The sequence below is a fragment of the Pristis pectinata genome, chromosome 11 (assembly GCF_009764475.1).
Source record: "Pristis pectinata isolate sPriPec2 chromosome 11, sPriPec2.1.pri, whole genome shotgun sequence".
Classification (NCBI taxonomy): Eukaryota; Metazoa; Chordata; class Chondrichthyes; order Rhinopristiformes; family Pristidae; genus Pristis; species Pristis pectinata.
In genome coordinates this window covers 36071781-36087828 of record NC_067415.1, presented here as the reverse complement: position 1 = coordinate 36087828, position 16048 = coordinate 36071781, and the positions used below count along the sequence as shown (strand labels likewise).

General features: G+C 38.3%; 1 protein-coding gene across 1 annotated transcript in view; it reads left to right on the top strand.

Moving 5' to 3' along the window:
- LOC127576155 (high-affinity choline transporter 1-like) overlaps positions 1 to 11165 on the top strand; it is a 31565-nt gene extending 20400 nt beyond the window's left edge. The window contains exons 6-8 of the mRNA XM_052026544.1: positions 3997 to 4150; positions 7598 to 7815; positions 10533 to 11165. Of these exons, the coding sequence (XP_051882504.1) occupies positions 3997 to 4150; positions 7598 to 7815; positions 10533 to 11165 (1005 nt within the window). The remainder of the gene's footprint in view (positions 1 to 3996; positions 4151 to 7597; positions 7816 to 10532) is intronic.
- Positions 11166 to 16048: the final 4883 nt, after the last annotated feature.

The following is a 16048-nucleotide window of genomic DNA, read 5'->3' as shown; positions in this document are numbered from 1 at the left end:
CTGATATAATATCAAATGGGATAAAAGGTGAGGGGTTTTGAATAAAAGGTGTTTAAGGCACAAAGGGTCATGGTGGTTAAAAAAAAAGTTAATCACACCATAATGAAGAGATAAAGTGGAAGTAAGCATTCAGATTTGCAGCATTATCTTCACTACTATTAGCCATGCTTTCAGCTGCTAAGGCCCAAAGCTCTGGTGTTTCATCCCTAAACCCCTTTGCCCTAATTTTGACTTTTGTGACATGATGAATGTTAAGGATTTTTTTTGTTATCATTCCTAGAAGCATCTTGTAACATTTTGCTTCATGAAAGATGCATATAAATGAAAGTTGCCATTGTGTTAACGCACAACGATTTTTTTTGGAAAGGGATGTTTAACTGGAGTTTGGAGAAAAGGAGAAGAGAGAATTCTCTCATTCTGGCATAACCATTTTGATGATTATTATTGACATGCATAAATTGGGTCCTATTATACGGTTTTAGGATATGTTTGAAAGTATGTATCCATATTGAATGGTTGGACAGTACAGGTGTGATAGGAAGTAAGGGCACTGGTAGCAAAGCTAAACAGTAAAAGGGAATCTTTAGTGTTCTGATAGTCCTTAAAACAGTCACTGAATTTAGAATGACTGTATCCTAAAGCTGCTGTTTGTATTATTCTGCTTCAAAAGCCTGGAAGACTGTGTTTCCAGGTATCTCCATTTCCAGGCCATTTTGGTTGATAAGGTCTAGATAGGCCACAAACGTAGAAATTGGTACGCACACTGTGCCTGTTTTCGAAGTTTACATAGTGTCAATACATATCATTGTTAAGTTCACGGAGCCATGTTTTTAATGTTGGGTCCCTTGAATATGTTAATTAAGCTAATACTTCTTGGGATACCCTTAGAGAAAATTATAAGTAGGCCTAGAATTTTTACAGTTGGGATTGCCCACATGGCTTGCTCTAATCCTTCCCAGGCCATGCCTGGGAAGGCACGGTAGTGTAGCAGTTAGCATAATGCTATTACAGTGCCAGGGACCCGGGTTCAATTCCAGACGCTGTCTGTAAGGAGTTTGTACGTTCTCCCCGTGTCTGTGTGGGTTTCCCATGCTCTGGTTTCCTCCCATATTCCAAAGATGTACGGGTTAGGAAGTTGTGGGCATGCTAAGTTGGCACCGGAAGCGTGGCGACACTTTATACAGCTCTGCCTTCAATACAATAATTCCATGCAAGCTTGTCACCAAACTCCGAGACCTAGGACTCAACACCTCCCTCTGTAACTGGATCCTTGACTTTCTAACAAACAGACCACAATCAGTGAGGATAGGCAGCAATACCTCCGGCACGATTATTCTCAACACTGGTGCCCCACAAGGCTGCATCCTCAGCTCTCCACTCTACTCCCTATACACTCATGACTGTGTGGCCAGATTCTGCTCTAATTCCATCTACAAGTTTGCAGATGATACCACCGTTGTAGGCTGTATCTCAAACAGCGATGAGTCGGAGTACAGGAAGGAGACAGAGAGTTTAGTGGAATGGTGTCATGACAACAACCTTTCCTTCAATGTCAACAAAACTAAAGAGCTGGTCATTGACTTCAGGAAAGGGGGCGGTGTACATCCACCTGTCTACATCAATGGTGCTGAGGTAACGAGGGTTGAAAGCTTCAAGTTCCTGGGAGTGAACATCACCAACAACCTGTCCTGGTCAAATCACGTAAATGCCACGACCAAGAAAGCTCACCAGTGCCTCTACTTCCTCAGGAGGCTAAAGAAATTTGGTTTGTCCCCTTTGACTCTCACCAACTTTTACCGACGCACTATAGAAAGCATCCTATCTGGATGTATCACAGTTTGGTACGGCAACTGCTCTGCCCAAGACCGCAAGAAGCTGCAGAGTTGTGGACACAACCCAGTGCATCACGGACACCGGCCTCCCCTCCTTGGACTCTGTCTTTACCTCTCATTGTCTTGGTGTAGCAGCCAGCATAATCAAAGACCCCACCCACCCGGGACATTCTCTCTTGTCTCCTCTTCCATCAGGTAGAAGATACAGGAGCCTGAGGGCGCATACCACCAGACTTAAGGACAGCTTCTACCCTACTGTGATAAGACTATTGAACGGTTCCCTTATACAATGAGATGGACTATGACCTCACGATCTACCTTGTTGTGACCTTGCACCTTATTGCACTGCACTTTCTCTGTAGCTGTGACACTACTCTGTACTGTTATTGTTTTTTCCTGTACTACATCAATGCACTCTGTACTAACTCAATGTAACTGCACTGTGTAATGAATTGACCTGTACAATCGGTTTGTAAGACAAGCTTTTCACTGTACCTCGGTACAAGTGACAGTAATAAACCAATACCAATACCAGAACACACTACGCAAAAGGTGCATTTCACTGTGTGTTTCGATGTACATGTGACTAATAAATAAATATCCTGTATCTTATCTTATCTGAAGTCACCTGTTGGAGACCTCACACAGCAGTAGTGACCAGCACTGGCTGCTCTTGTGTTTGCAGATAAGGCTTGAAAATCAATTCCAGGATTTAGATCCATCAACAAAGAAGGAACAGTGATATTTTTCTCCACTATTTCCCTTTGTGTCTATCTTACAGTTACGATCCTAGTTTTGATTTTCTTCACAAGAGGATGTGTCTTCTCTATCTCTATCCACTCCAGTCCTCTCTCATGTATTGCTGGGAAGGACGTCAGTAATTGTCCTGTCTGGAGCAGTCAAGATTCCTATTACTTGCTTGAAACAATCCTGTGCCATAACAATTGAGTACAGTCACAATCCCGATCACTGGAGGTGAAGTTCTCTGGGCAGATGACCTTGGCCACATATCTTTGGGCAGTGGTGAATGAAATTCTTCCAACTACCTCTTTAGTGAAGCATTATCTCCAAACACAGAGTTGCTCACTAAAGTCCAAAAAAGACCAAGAACCCAGGTGCACCCAATTCAAGTCAAAAAATTGCCAGGTGACTCCCAAATTATATTATATTTCAATAGGTTTGAGATGGTGCAAACAGCAAAATAAATGGCCTCTGTTTACCATACATGAAATAGTGTTCTAGTCACAATATTACAAGGAGGATATCAAGGCATTGGAAAAGATGAATAAAACTATTCACCATGAGAAGTTACTAAAACAGTAAATAGGCTTGGGCCTTCTTCTATAGAAAAGAGAAGATTCAAATGAGACCAAATGGAGTTCTTTATAGTGATCAAAAGATTGGTAAGGATAGAGATAGGAGATGGAGAAGCTTCCTTTTGTGGAAGGAAACTAAAACTTGGGCTCATAAGTGTAAGATAATGGAAATATTGGAAATATTTACTGTTCCTTCAATCAGCACTAGATTTAAATTCTGCAACTACCTGTCTAACAGCATGGTAGGAGTACCTGCACCAGAAGGATTAAAGATGTTTAAGGGAATGAGGGATAGGCAATAAATGTTGCCTTTCCAGCATCACCCAAATGCTAAAAATGACTAAATAAAACAAAGTCTACCTCAGAGAATGGTAAGAGCATGGAATTCTCCACATTAGTAGTGATGAACAACAAAAATGCATTTAAGAGGTAGCAAGATAGGATCACAAGGGAGAAAGGAATAGGTTTTGTTGATCGAGTTATAGGTTTTGACCCAGTTAGTCTGAATGAGCGATTTCTGTGTTGTAAGCATCTATGTAGTCTATAACTTGCAAGCCTAGATTTCCACTGAGATGGTAGCATATGTACATTGTTAATTAGCTACTGTTCATTTAGGGACATTGTACACCATACAATAAAGCTATAAGTATAAATATAACCAAAAGCAAACTGATTTAAATTGTTAAACATTGGAACTTAATATTATATAAATATCATGTTCTTTTTCAAAATCATTTGTCCGAGTAAACATATTCACACAATATATTTATGTACTAAGAATCCACAGAATATAATACAAAGCAGAATATTAAATTAATCCTAAACTTGGTATTTCTTTTTACATCTAGATTTTAGGAGGAATCCCTTGGCAGGCATATTTTCAGAGGGTACTTTCTGCCTCCACAGCTGCTCGAGCACAAATAATGTCCATCGTGGCTTCTATATGCACTCTGATACTAGCTATTCCATCTGTAATCTTTGGTGCAATAGGAGTATCAACTGGTAATATGATTTTTTAAAGTAGTGGCTATTTTGTCTAGAATATTTATATATATAGTTATACATCTACAGACTGAAAAATTCCTTTCCTTTTCAATCTTTTTATTAGTTTCCAAATTAATACAGATTAATATAGAACATCGATGATTGTACATGTAATACAAAGAGATCAAGAGAACAATCATGGCATAGATAATCATAAAGAATAATAAAATATAAAAAAAATCTTTAGATCTCACGATCCCTTAGTAGAGGAGTATAATATAAAAGAAAGGAAAGAAAAAGATTTATTGTCCATATAAAAGAAAAGAAAAAAAATCCCCAAATCAATAAAAAATTGTAAATAATATAACAACCCAAACTAAAAAGAAAATTTCAAAAAAAAGACCAAAAAAAAGAAAAAAAAACAGACTGAAATTTCCCAATAAAAATAGAGCAATATTATGTCATCAACTCCGTTCCTCTGAATTGAAAAGTTATTGAAAAGGGATCTATATCGTGTGAAAGTATTGAGTAAATGGACTCCAAATATCTTCAAATTTAAGCAAAGGATCAACAGTACCACTCCTAATTTTTTCCAAGTTTAAACAAGATATAGTTTGAGAGAACCATTGAAAAGTAGTAGGGGGTATTGGATCCTTCCATTTAAGCAAAATGGATCGTTTGGCCATTAATGTGACAAAGGCAATCATACGGTAAGCAGAAGCAGATAAATGGCCAGAATCTATCCTTGGTAATCCAAAAATTGCAGTGATAGGGTGAGGTTGTAAATCAATATTCAATACAGTTGAGATAATGTTAAAAATGTCTTTCCAATATTTTTCCAAAAGAGGACAGGACCAAAACGTATGTGTCAGAGAAGCCACATTCGATTTACATCTGTCACATATAAGATTTATATGGTGATAAAAATGGGCTAGCTTATCTTTTGACATATGGGTCCTGTGAACTACCTTAAACTGTATCAGTGTCTGGCACACATTGAAAATGTATTAACTAAGTGAAGAATTTTTTTCCATGTCTCTGTAGGTAAAGATGTCTGGAGTTCACTTTCCCATTCATTCTTAATTTTGTCCAGTGATTCTGGATGTATTTTCATAATTAAATCATAGATTATTGCTGTCAAGCCCTTCTGATAAGGATTAAGACCTAAAATTTTTTCCGTGATTTCAGTTTTATATGGTGTCGGAAAAAAGGGTATAGTAGCTTTTAAAAAATATCTAATCTGCAAATATCGAGAAAAGTGTGATCTAGACAAATTGCATTTGTTAGACAATTGTTCAAAAGATGAAAAACAGTTATCAATGAATAAATCACGAAAACATATTATTCCCTTCCTTTTCCATATAAAAAAAGCTGAGTCAACTCTGGATGGTTGAAAGAAAAAATTAGATTGAATGGGACTTGACAAGTTAAATTTATTCAATCCAAAAAATTTACGAAATTGAAACCATATTCGTATTGTATGCTTAACTATTAGGTTAATCGTATGTTTACTTAATTTGGTAAGTGCAAAAGGGAGTGAAGTTCCTAAAATAGAAACTAATGAAAATCCGTGTACTGATTAATGCTCAAGGTGTACCCATTTGGGACATTGAATTACATGTAAATTTTGTATCCAAAAAATTAAATATTTGATATTAATTGCCCAATAGTATAATCTAAAGTTAGGCGGGGCCATACCGCCATCCTTTTTTAGTTTTTGTAAATATTTCTTACTTAACCTTGGGTTTTTATTCTGCCAAATATATGAAAGAACTTTAGAATCAATAGTGTCAAAAAAAGATTTCGGGACGAAAGTTGGAATCACTTGAAATAAATATAAAAATTTTGGTAAAATATTCATCTTAACCGCATTAATTCAGCCTACCAATGATAAAGACAGTGGAGACCATTTAGTAAATAATTGTTTAACATGGTCAATTAAAGGCAGTAAATTAACTTAAAGTAAGTTCTTATGTTTCTTGGTAATTTTAACACCTAAATACATAAAATAGTCAGTTACTAATCTAAAAGGTAATTGCCTGTAAATTGGGGTTTGCATATTTAATGGAAAAAGTTCACTCTTATTAAGATTTAATCTATAGCCAGAAAAAACACTAAACTGATCTAGTAGTGATAGTACTGCGGGGATAGATTCCTCCAGATTAGAAATATAAAGTAACAGATCATCTGCGTAAAGAGATATCTTATGAATCTTCTATCCGCGAGTAATACCACATATGTTTGAAGAATCCCCGAGTGCAATAGCCAAGGGTTCCAAAGCAATATTAAATAATAAAGGACTTAAGGGGCAACCTTGTCTAGTACCTCGAAAAAGCCTAAACAAGTGGGATCTTTATTAGTAAGTATTGAAGCCATAGGTGTATAATAAATCAGTTTGATCGCAGATATAAATTTAGGGCTAAAGTTAAATTTTTGAAGTGTAATGAATAGATATTCCCATTTGACTCTGTCAAACGCCTTTTCAGCATCTAGTGAGACAACACATTCTGGAATTTGGGATGAAGGGGTATATATAATATTCATTAATCTCCTAATATTAAAATGTAAATAATGATTCTGAATAAATCCTGTCTGGACTTCAGAGATAATTTGTGGAAGAACCTTTTCCAATCTAAAGGCCAATACTTTGGAAAATATTTTTGAATCTACATTTAATAAAGAAATAGGTCTATAATATGCACATTCAGTGGGATCTTTATCCTTTTTAAGAATTAAAGAAATAGTTGCTTCTGGCATTTATCAATTTTAAGTTACTTACCGGTAAACAATGAGCCAAGTGGCCAGCAGCTCTATTGAGGAACACCAACTATTTTTCCCCCATGCAGTCAGCTCATTCCTGACTGCTAGGCTTATGCATTGAAAAGAGGAAGTTGAAGACAGGTTGACAGTCAGATGCCATTCTCCTGCTCCACCACTGGACTCCCAGCAGTCGAGCATCAATGTTCTGAGCTGGAGAGCTCAGTGCACTTCACATCTGTTCAGTAGCTCGATCCATTTGAATGCAATTACTGACCCTGAGGAAAATGTGGAAGTGAATGGTTTACTTATTTTTCTTTATTTTATCATAAAGTTTTTAAAAATTATTTTCTACAAAATTCAGTTTTTTTTTAAATTCAGGGCCTTTAACAACAGCTACCTGTCAGGGCATTCTAAGGGAGTGGCCTTAGGATTTGATGCTGCCCACTCCACTTGGCATGATGGAGGGTCAGCAGGCCCTCTGTATTCACATCAGATTAGTGCAGGTAAGTTTGTGCCATGGGTCAAATCCAGTAAGAACTGGCCTACTATTTTTGTCTTCAGATATTAAAGCCAACTAATTATATAATGCAAGTTTGAAATTGTAATATTTTGAACATCAGACACTTGCTCTATTACTAAATGGAAGATTATACTTGTTAGCAATTTAAGTGTTACATCTGATTTTTTAAAAATATCTTAATGTAGATTGGAATCAGACTGCCTATGGTCTTCCAGATCCAGCAAGCAGGAATCAGACTCAGATGATATTGCCCATAATGCTACGGTACCTTTGTCCAAGTTACATTGGATATTTTGGCCTTGGAGCTGTCTCAGCAGCAGTGATGTCATCAGCTGACTCTTCCATCCTATCAGCAAGTTCCATGTTTACTCGGAATATTTATCACTGTGCATTTAGGCATGAAGTGAGCATGCCTTAACCTACAAGTGTTCAAATTTATGTATTGCACATAATTATTTTCTTTTGTGATGTTACATATATTTTACCCAGTAATGTATTTTCATTAAGTTGAACAAATGACAGCAATTGTTCAGTTCAGAATACGGGTAATTAATTCAGTTTATTTAATCATATCAACTTTCAAATTATATTGACAATAGTTGTTGAGGGAGGTTGTTGATCTACATCAATATAGATTTTTAAAATGTTAAAGTAAATGCTCAATGGATCAGCATCCTGAGACTGAGCACCAGCATGACTTGGCACACCGTCAATATGTTCCCAGAAACCCAAGGTTGAATTTGAGTAAACAGGCAAAAAATGGTTAAAGTTAAAGACCACCTATTCAGATAAGTCACAAGTGCTGGGAACAGGTAGTGTCAATTCTTCAGGACTGTCTCCTGGTACAATTGCCATCACCCCAGGAGAAACATCATTCAGAGTGAAAGTATTTTATTCATTTACTTTGAATACTTTCATTCATCAGTTGATTTGACTTTCCAAAATGCATCATCTCACACTTACCTGTATTGAAATTGATTTGCCACTCCTCTGCCCATCTCCCTAAGTGATCTAGATCCCCCTGTAATTTACAGTAACCTTATTCACTGTCAACAACACCTCCTAATTTAGTGTCATCCACAAACTTCCTGGTCAAGCCTTGTGCATTCGCATCCCAATGATTTATATAAATGACGAATAACAAGGGTCCCCACACCAACCCCTGCCGCACAGTACTAGTCACCAGCCTCGATTCCAAGAAACAACCACCAGTCTCTACTTCCTACCTCCGAGCCAATTTTGAATCCACCTAACTAGCTTTCACAAGATCAGCCTACCATTCAGGACCTTGTTGAAGGCCTTGCTAAAGTCCAAATTGACAATATCCACTGCCCTACCCTCAGCTTTTTTTTTTAGTTACCTCTTCAAAAAACTCTTAACAGATTCATCAAGCATGATTTTCCATGCAAAAGCCATGCTCACTCCTCCTAATCAGACTCTGTTTATCCAAAAAAATTATTTTTCTTCTGAGATGTGAATAGCAGAATACTCTGCTTACAAAGTGTTTACACTGAGATCTGTAGTTTGGAGCTGAAGCTACCAATTGTTGAAGTCCGCAGCTGGATCTAGAGATGACATCAATATCCCACCTACTGAGTAAAATTGCTGTGTAACAGCCCACTATATCCACACCCACAATCTTAGATGGGATAACAAATAAATGATGAGAGTTAGAAATATTTTTCATCATGTTTTGGCATTGGAAATAATGTTACTATACAAAGAGAGATGAATCCTGTTTCTACACCAGATACAACAACATTCATTGTTGACAAATGAGCAGGGAGTTTTAACTCAGTGCTTTCAATAGAAACTGGAGAGAACCAGTAAAATTGAGCAGGACCACTTACCACCTGCAGTAGACTTAATCCTTCTGCTTTTGTCGGTGGCTGAAGCATTTGCCTGATGTAGACAGGAGTTTCAACAGTACATCCTAATCCTGATGTTGAGCGAGGTGCTGAGTAAAACCTCCGGGGCAGTAACAGAAGTCATGAGGGCTGCTCCAGGGCCCATGTGACAAGTCTGGTCACCACTGCCTGAGGCTTCCTTGATCCACCTGTGAGACCTTGCCAAAGCCCCTGCCATGACATACATGGGTGTCACAGTCTCGCTGTGGACTCCTGAGATTGTCAATGGACCTGTCCAAATGCCACAGTTTGTGCAGACAGCCGCTTGGCAGGTTGTAGACAAAGACTGGCGTGGAATATTTGCTGACGAGCTCTGGGTAGCAAATGCCCATGATATTCCTAAACACTTCCTCCAAATAATGTTAAGGCCACTTTGTTTTAATGCTATGTCTATCTTAAGTTAATTGAGATCACTTAGGATAAATGCCCAGGATCTGCAGCAGACCTGAGTTGTCTTGGAGAGGGATAAAACATCAGATACTGTTCTCCTGCTTATTTGATGCCAATGTGCACAGGTGAATATTAGGTAAGAACAGGATTGGTCTCAGCTGTGATTAGTAACTCCATGTGGACAGTCACTGCTCTGGATCACACATGATCAATGGCCATTTCTAAGGGTGCTTACCCAGGACTGGTTCCATTGCAATACCAATGAAATGGTAATGTTCTGCATAATAATCAAAACCATTCTAATATAACCCAAAGTTACATTTTTATAAGTTTTTAGAGTTGACCATATTGTTTATTTTGAAACAAGTTCCTTAGTGTCTACTTCAATATCAAACAAAATTATCAAATACTAGTCATTTGAAAAGTTAACTATAGAACCCTGTTCTATGAACCTATAGGTCTATTGTCCTTCCATGGGGAGATTTGATTCATGCTGGAAGAATTAGTGCTACAATTAGTTTAATGACACTTGCCAGGAATTGCATGTATTTTGATAATGGTTAAGTACAACTTGGCTCTGACACTCTGTAGTTAAAATCTATTGGCAACTGCTGTCTGTGTTCACAAATGAAGAATATCCATTTGAGCAAGGTAATATGGATCTGACCAATATGCTTAACACAATGGGATTCAACACTCTCATAAGTTGGAGGAAATCAGAAGTTGACCTTTTTCAAAAAGATTCTTTTTAAAATAATCTTTTCAATATGCACAATAAGATCTGTCAATTAGTGTTTTTTTTTCCTAATTATGTGTGTTACAGGCCACGGATAATGAACTGGTATGGGTCATGAGAGCAGCCATTATTATGTTTGGATTAGCAGCAGCAGGAATGACATGGTTGTCCAATTCTGTCTACGGATTGTGGTATCTGAGCTCAGATCTTATCTTTGTTCTTCTTTTTCCGCAACTGCTCTCTGTACTCTTCATCAAGGGATGTAATTCCTATGGCTGCATCACTGGTTACATTTTTGGTCTCTTCCTGCGTGTTGGTGGTGGAGAACCTTATCTACGCCTAAAACCATTTATCTGTTATGCTGAGTGCTACTTGGATATTAAGTTTCCAAGTGGGCCAATTTATGTTCAAAGATTTCCATTCAAAACATTATCAATGTTATCATCCTTGTTGATGAATTTAAGCGTTTCGCATCTGACCAAATATCTTTTCAATAATGGAATGTTGCCTCGAAAACTGGACTTCCTTGAAAACTTTGTTACAGAGCCTGTAAAAGAAAAAACAAATAAAGTAGAACCACTGAGCAATGATGGCAGTGATATACGTGAAGCAAAACCTTCAGATAAAGAAGCAGAGGATCATCTTGATACTAGTCGTCCAAGCAAAGAACCAGTCACCAATGAAGTTTTGGATCCAGTGATTTCAAAAACAGATAACTGACGGTTCGCTCAACTGTAGATAACTTCAAACATGGATGTTGTTACAAAAATGTATTGCACCTGATGCAAATGCCTAGTGGTTTTGGTTAGCAGGATTATAATAATAAATAAAACAAACTCTCTGTAAAACATTTAAAACTAGTGGACTAAAAATCCCAATTGTGTCAATTATTAGCTGTTGGTTATTGTCAGCCAGTTAATGTTCTGTTTAGTTTACAAAAACAATTTGTATTTATATTAGCACCTTTAACTTCAGAAAATCCCCTAAGATGCCTTCCAGAAGTGCAATTAGAAAAAAAACAGAATTAATGAGCTGAAGAAAGACACATTAGGGCGGTTGGCCAAAAGCTTGATCCAAGTATTTTAGTTACGATCTTTATGATGGAAAGGCTTCTGAAAGGATTGAGCTGTTCAGAGTAGAAATTCAACAAACTTGAAGGAAGTAGAGGTACATGAGACCAAGGTTGGAGGAATGCAGAAAACTGTAGGATACAGTGATAAAACATAGTCAGCGGTAAGGCTACGGAGGAATTTCACATGAGCATGACATTTTTAAGAGCAATGTATTGCTGGACCAAGAGCCAAAGCAGGTCAGGGAACACATGTTGCTGAGTGAATAAAACAATGCAAGATGCATGATACAATGTGGACAGCACCTGTGTTTAAACTTATGTGGAGAGGAGGCTGACCAGAAGATTACTGAAATAATCAGGTCTACAAGTTACATAAATGAGATGTTATGTGATGTTACAGAAAAGGAAGTGCGCAATATTTGCAATAAAAAGCAAATAGGGTCAAAATTCCACATCAGCATTGTAGCAAGCAGCAAGGTTTCAAAGTGCTCATTCAGCTTGAATCACTCAAAGATTGATGTGTTTGGGTGCTTAGTTATGACTTATTTTGCCACACCCATTTTCACTCAATAAAGCTGACATTCCTTGATTTTTTAAAAAATTATGTTAATTTTCCTATTTGATATCAGGTTATTTGTGGTAGTCAAACGTTTAATATCCATATTAGCTCCTGATTATTATTGCTCACCAATAATTGAATGGGTTAATATTTGCTAGAAGTAAATCAAAGGTGGTAAACAACTGGCTGATTCAGAATGTATGCAGCTATATTGCAATCTTTACTATGGTGTTTAGTGCAAGACCCACAAAAATACAACCTTTGATGTCTGCCCTTTCTCCTATATAATGCATCCTGTATTTTAGGACTGTCACAAATTTGCAAATATCATATTCTTCATAAAACTGTTGAATGTCACTTAATTTGTGAAAAAATAGAGGTAAAATAGGTACTAATCCTTTCCAGAGTTCTGTCCTTGAATAGTACTGCTCCCAAATTCCTCAAGCGCATGTGCCTGACTTCACCAATAGAGGGTGCATTAACATAAACTGCATGCAAATAAAATACAAATAAGTCTGCACTGGGCTTCACCAATGCTTATCAATGTGAAGTGTGGATCATTTTATCTCTCAGGCATTTTGACATGAAAATAGGTGGAAGGGCATGTTGTGATGTTAGGACTGGAACAAGACATAGATGTTTTGAGTGAGTTGGTGAAATCTAGGCAAGTGGAGTTTAATCTAGGAAAATGTGAGATGCACCAATTAGCGGAATCTAAAGGCAGAAAGATTGCAGGTGACTAAAATACAGAGGGATGTAGGTGTTCTTGTGCACCTGTTACAAATATTAGCAGGCAGGTGCAGCAAGTGGTTAGGATGCCCTTTATTATAAATGGTTTGGAGTTTAGAAATAGGGAAATATTGTCACATTTTGAGTACTGTACACAATTTTGGCTCCCTTATTTAGGAAATGAAATTTTAGCATTGGAGCCAGTCCAACAGAGATTCACTAGGCTAATTCCTGGGATGTGAGGATTATCCTATCACAAGGACCTAAAGAAATTAGATCTATATTCTTTAGAGTTTACAAGTTTGAGGGGTGATTTTATTGAGATCTACAAGATCTTGAGGAGACGTTACAAGGTAGATGTTGAGATGTTTCTCTAGTGGGAGAATCTCAAACAAGGAAACAAAGTTTCAAGATTAGGGGGTAGTTATTTAAAACTGAAGTGTGTAGGAACTCTTTTTTGGCAAAGGGTGGTGAATCTCTGGAATTCTCTATCCCAGTGAGCTGTGGAGGATAAAACACTAGGGGATTTAAAGAGGTAAACGAGTTTTTGAAAGATCAGGATACTGAGGGCTATGGTCAATTGGCACATAGGAGGAGATGAGACCTGGGGCAGATCAACTATTATGATATCGAATGACAGGGCAGGCTTGAGGATCCAAGTAGCTTATTCTTGCTATTTTCTTATTATTCTAAGTTCTTGTATATCTTACTCAGTCCTAAATGCTCCAAAATCAGTCACTAGATGAGAGTCTGGCTAGCATGACAGCAAGCTGAGCTGTGGGATACAAGTCATTTATAGGTTGGAATAGGTGGTGATGATTGAGAGCGCAAAAAGCTCCTTGTGTGGTATTGAAGATCATTTCTCACCACAAGGAAACAACCCAAAACAAAAAATGTTACCTCTGCAGCATGTTTTGGACCAGCATTCTCCTTGAGACCAGCATTCCTGGTGAAGTCAGCACCCCAGGTGATAATCATGGCTAACCTGGGTTAAGGTGTAGTCAGAGTCTCGATGCCATCGACATCCTCTGAAGTGAATTTCAGCTAGCTGCTGTAGATGGCCAGAATGTACCTATTAAGGTGGCACAAGGCATGGTGAGTGTAGCGCAGGTAGATCGTTGCAAGATTTTTAACTCTCCTGCTTATCCTGTTCCTGTAGGGCACAGACAATTGCATGTGCAGGTATTTGTAATAAACTTGAGGATAATTGAAGCAATTAGGGTATTCCTGGGAATGGATAAGAAATTGATTGAAGGGTGGGAAACAATTGCTATGTAGCAGAGGAATTATGTTAAAATGGTGGGAGTACTGTTAACTTTTATTTTTATCTTTTATATCAGTATTACGTTCAATGCCTTGGGGTCAATATTACATAGACTCAAATCTCACAGTAAAGTCTAAAAATATGCAGGTTGACAAGACAGGATGGATGAGAGGGAAGAGCACATGTGTTGAAAAACAAGAGCAAACTATATTAGCACATTAATATACTGTAGACGTGAAGTTCCACAGATAGTAGTAAGAAACACATGTAAAAAGATTTGCACGGATATAGCATTTTGCAGTATCACAAAGCAATTTACAGCTAAAGTACTCTGATAGCATAAGCTCTGTGGCAATGCAGGCAATGGCAGCAGCCAATTTGTGCACAGCAAGCTACTCACCAAGGCAACAAGTTGTAATTATAAACCACCTTTAATGTACAAGATTGTCCCAAGGAGCAACATCAAACAGATTGACAGCAAGCCACATATAGAGCTATGGCAAAAGGTTTGATTGAAACATAGATTTTAAGAATGCCTGAAGGAGGAAATTTCAAGTCTTTGGATTTAAGTAGCTGAAGCAATGGCCACCACTGGTAGATCAATTAAACTTGGGGAAGATGAAAGGCCAGAATTGGAGGCATTTAGATATCTTTACGTGCAAGGATGCTCAGGATCAAAAGGGTATGGAGGAGTGAGGCAATGGAACGACTTGTGCATTTTAAAGGAGGAAACCAAAAATGACAGTGCGTATTTAAGGATCAGGGGTTGTTTAGAAAATGAGTCAGCAGGTACGATGAAAGAGGGACGAGGGGCAGGGGGTTAGTTGGGGATGAATGAATTAGACAGTGTACATATTGAAACTGGGATTAAGGAATGAAAAGCTGAGATCCAGGTATGCAAATCATGCTGAATTAGGAGGTACAGCAAATTGTGAAGCAAGAGGTTACACAATAACCATAAGACATAGGAGCAGAATTAGGCCATTCAGCCCTTTGAGTTTGCTCTGCCATTCGATCATGGCTGATTTATTTTTCCCTCTCAACCCCATCCTCCCGTGACCTTTGACACCCTTACTAATCAAGAATCTATCAACCTCCACTTTAAATATACCCAATGACTTGGCCTCCACAGCCGTCTGTAGCAATGAATTCCAGAGATTCACCACCCACTGGCTAAAGAAATTCCTCCTCATCTCTGTTCTAAAGGGATATCCTTCTATTCTGAGGCTGTGCCCTCTGGTCCTGGACTCTCCCACTACTGGAAACATCCTCTCCACATCCACTCTGTCCAGGCCTTTCAATATTCAGCAGGTTTCAATGAGATCCCACCACTCATCCTTCTAAGCTCCAGCGGGTACAGGCCCAGAGCCATCAAATGCTCCTCACACGTTAACCCTTTCATTCCCTGTATCATTCTTGTAAACCTCCTCTGGACCCTCTCCAATGCCAGCACATCCTTCCTTAGATATGGGGCCTAAAACTGCTCACAATACTCCAAATGTGGTCTGACCAAAGCCTTATAAAGCCTCAGCATTACATCCTTGCATTTATATTCTAGTCCTCTTGAAATGAATGCTAACATTGCATTTGCCTTCCTTGCTACCGACTCAACCTGCAGGTTAACCTTTAGAGAATCCTGCACCAGGATTCCCAAATCTCTTTGCACCTCTGATTTCTGAATTTGCTCCCTGTTTAGGAAATAGACTACGGCTTTATTCCTTCTCCCAAAGTGCACGACCATACACTTCCCTGCGCTGTCTTCCATCTGCCACTTCTTTGCCCATTCTTCCAGCCTGTCCAAATCCTTCTGCTGACTCCCTGCTTCCTCAACACTACCTGTCCCGCCACCCATCTTTGTATCATCTGCAAACTTGGCCACAAAGCCCTCAATGCCTTCATCCAGATCATTAACATAAAATGTGCAAAGTAGCAGACCCAACACTGACCCTTGCGGAACACCATTAGTCACCGGCAGCCAA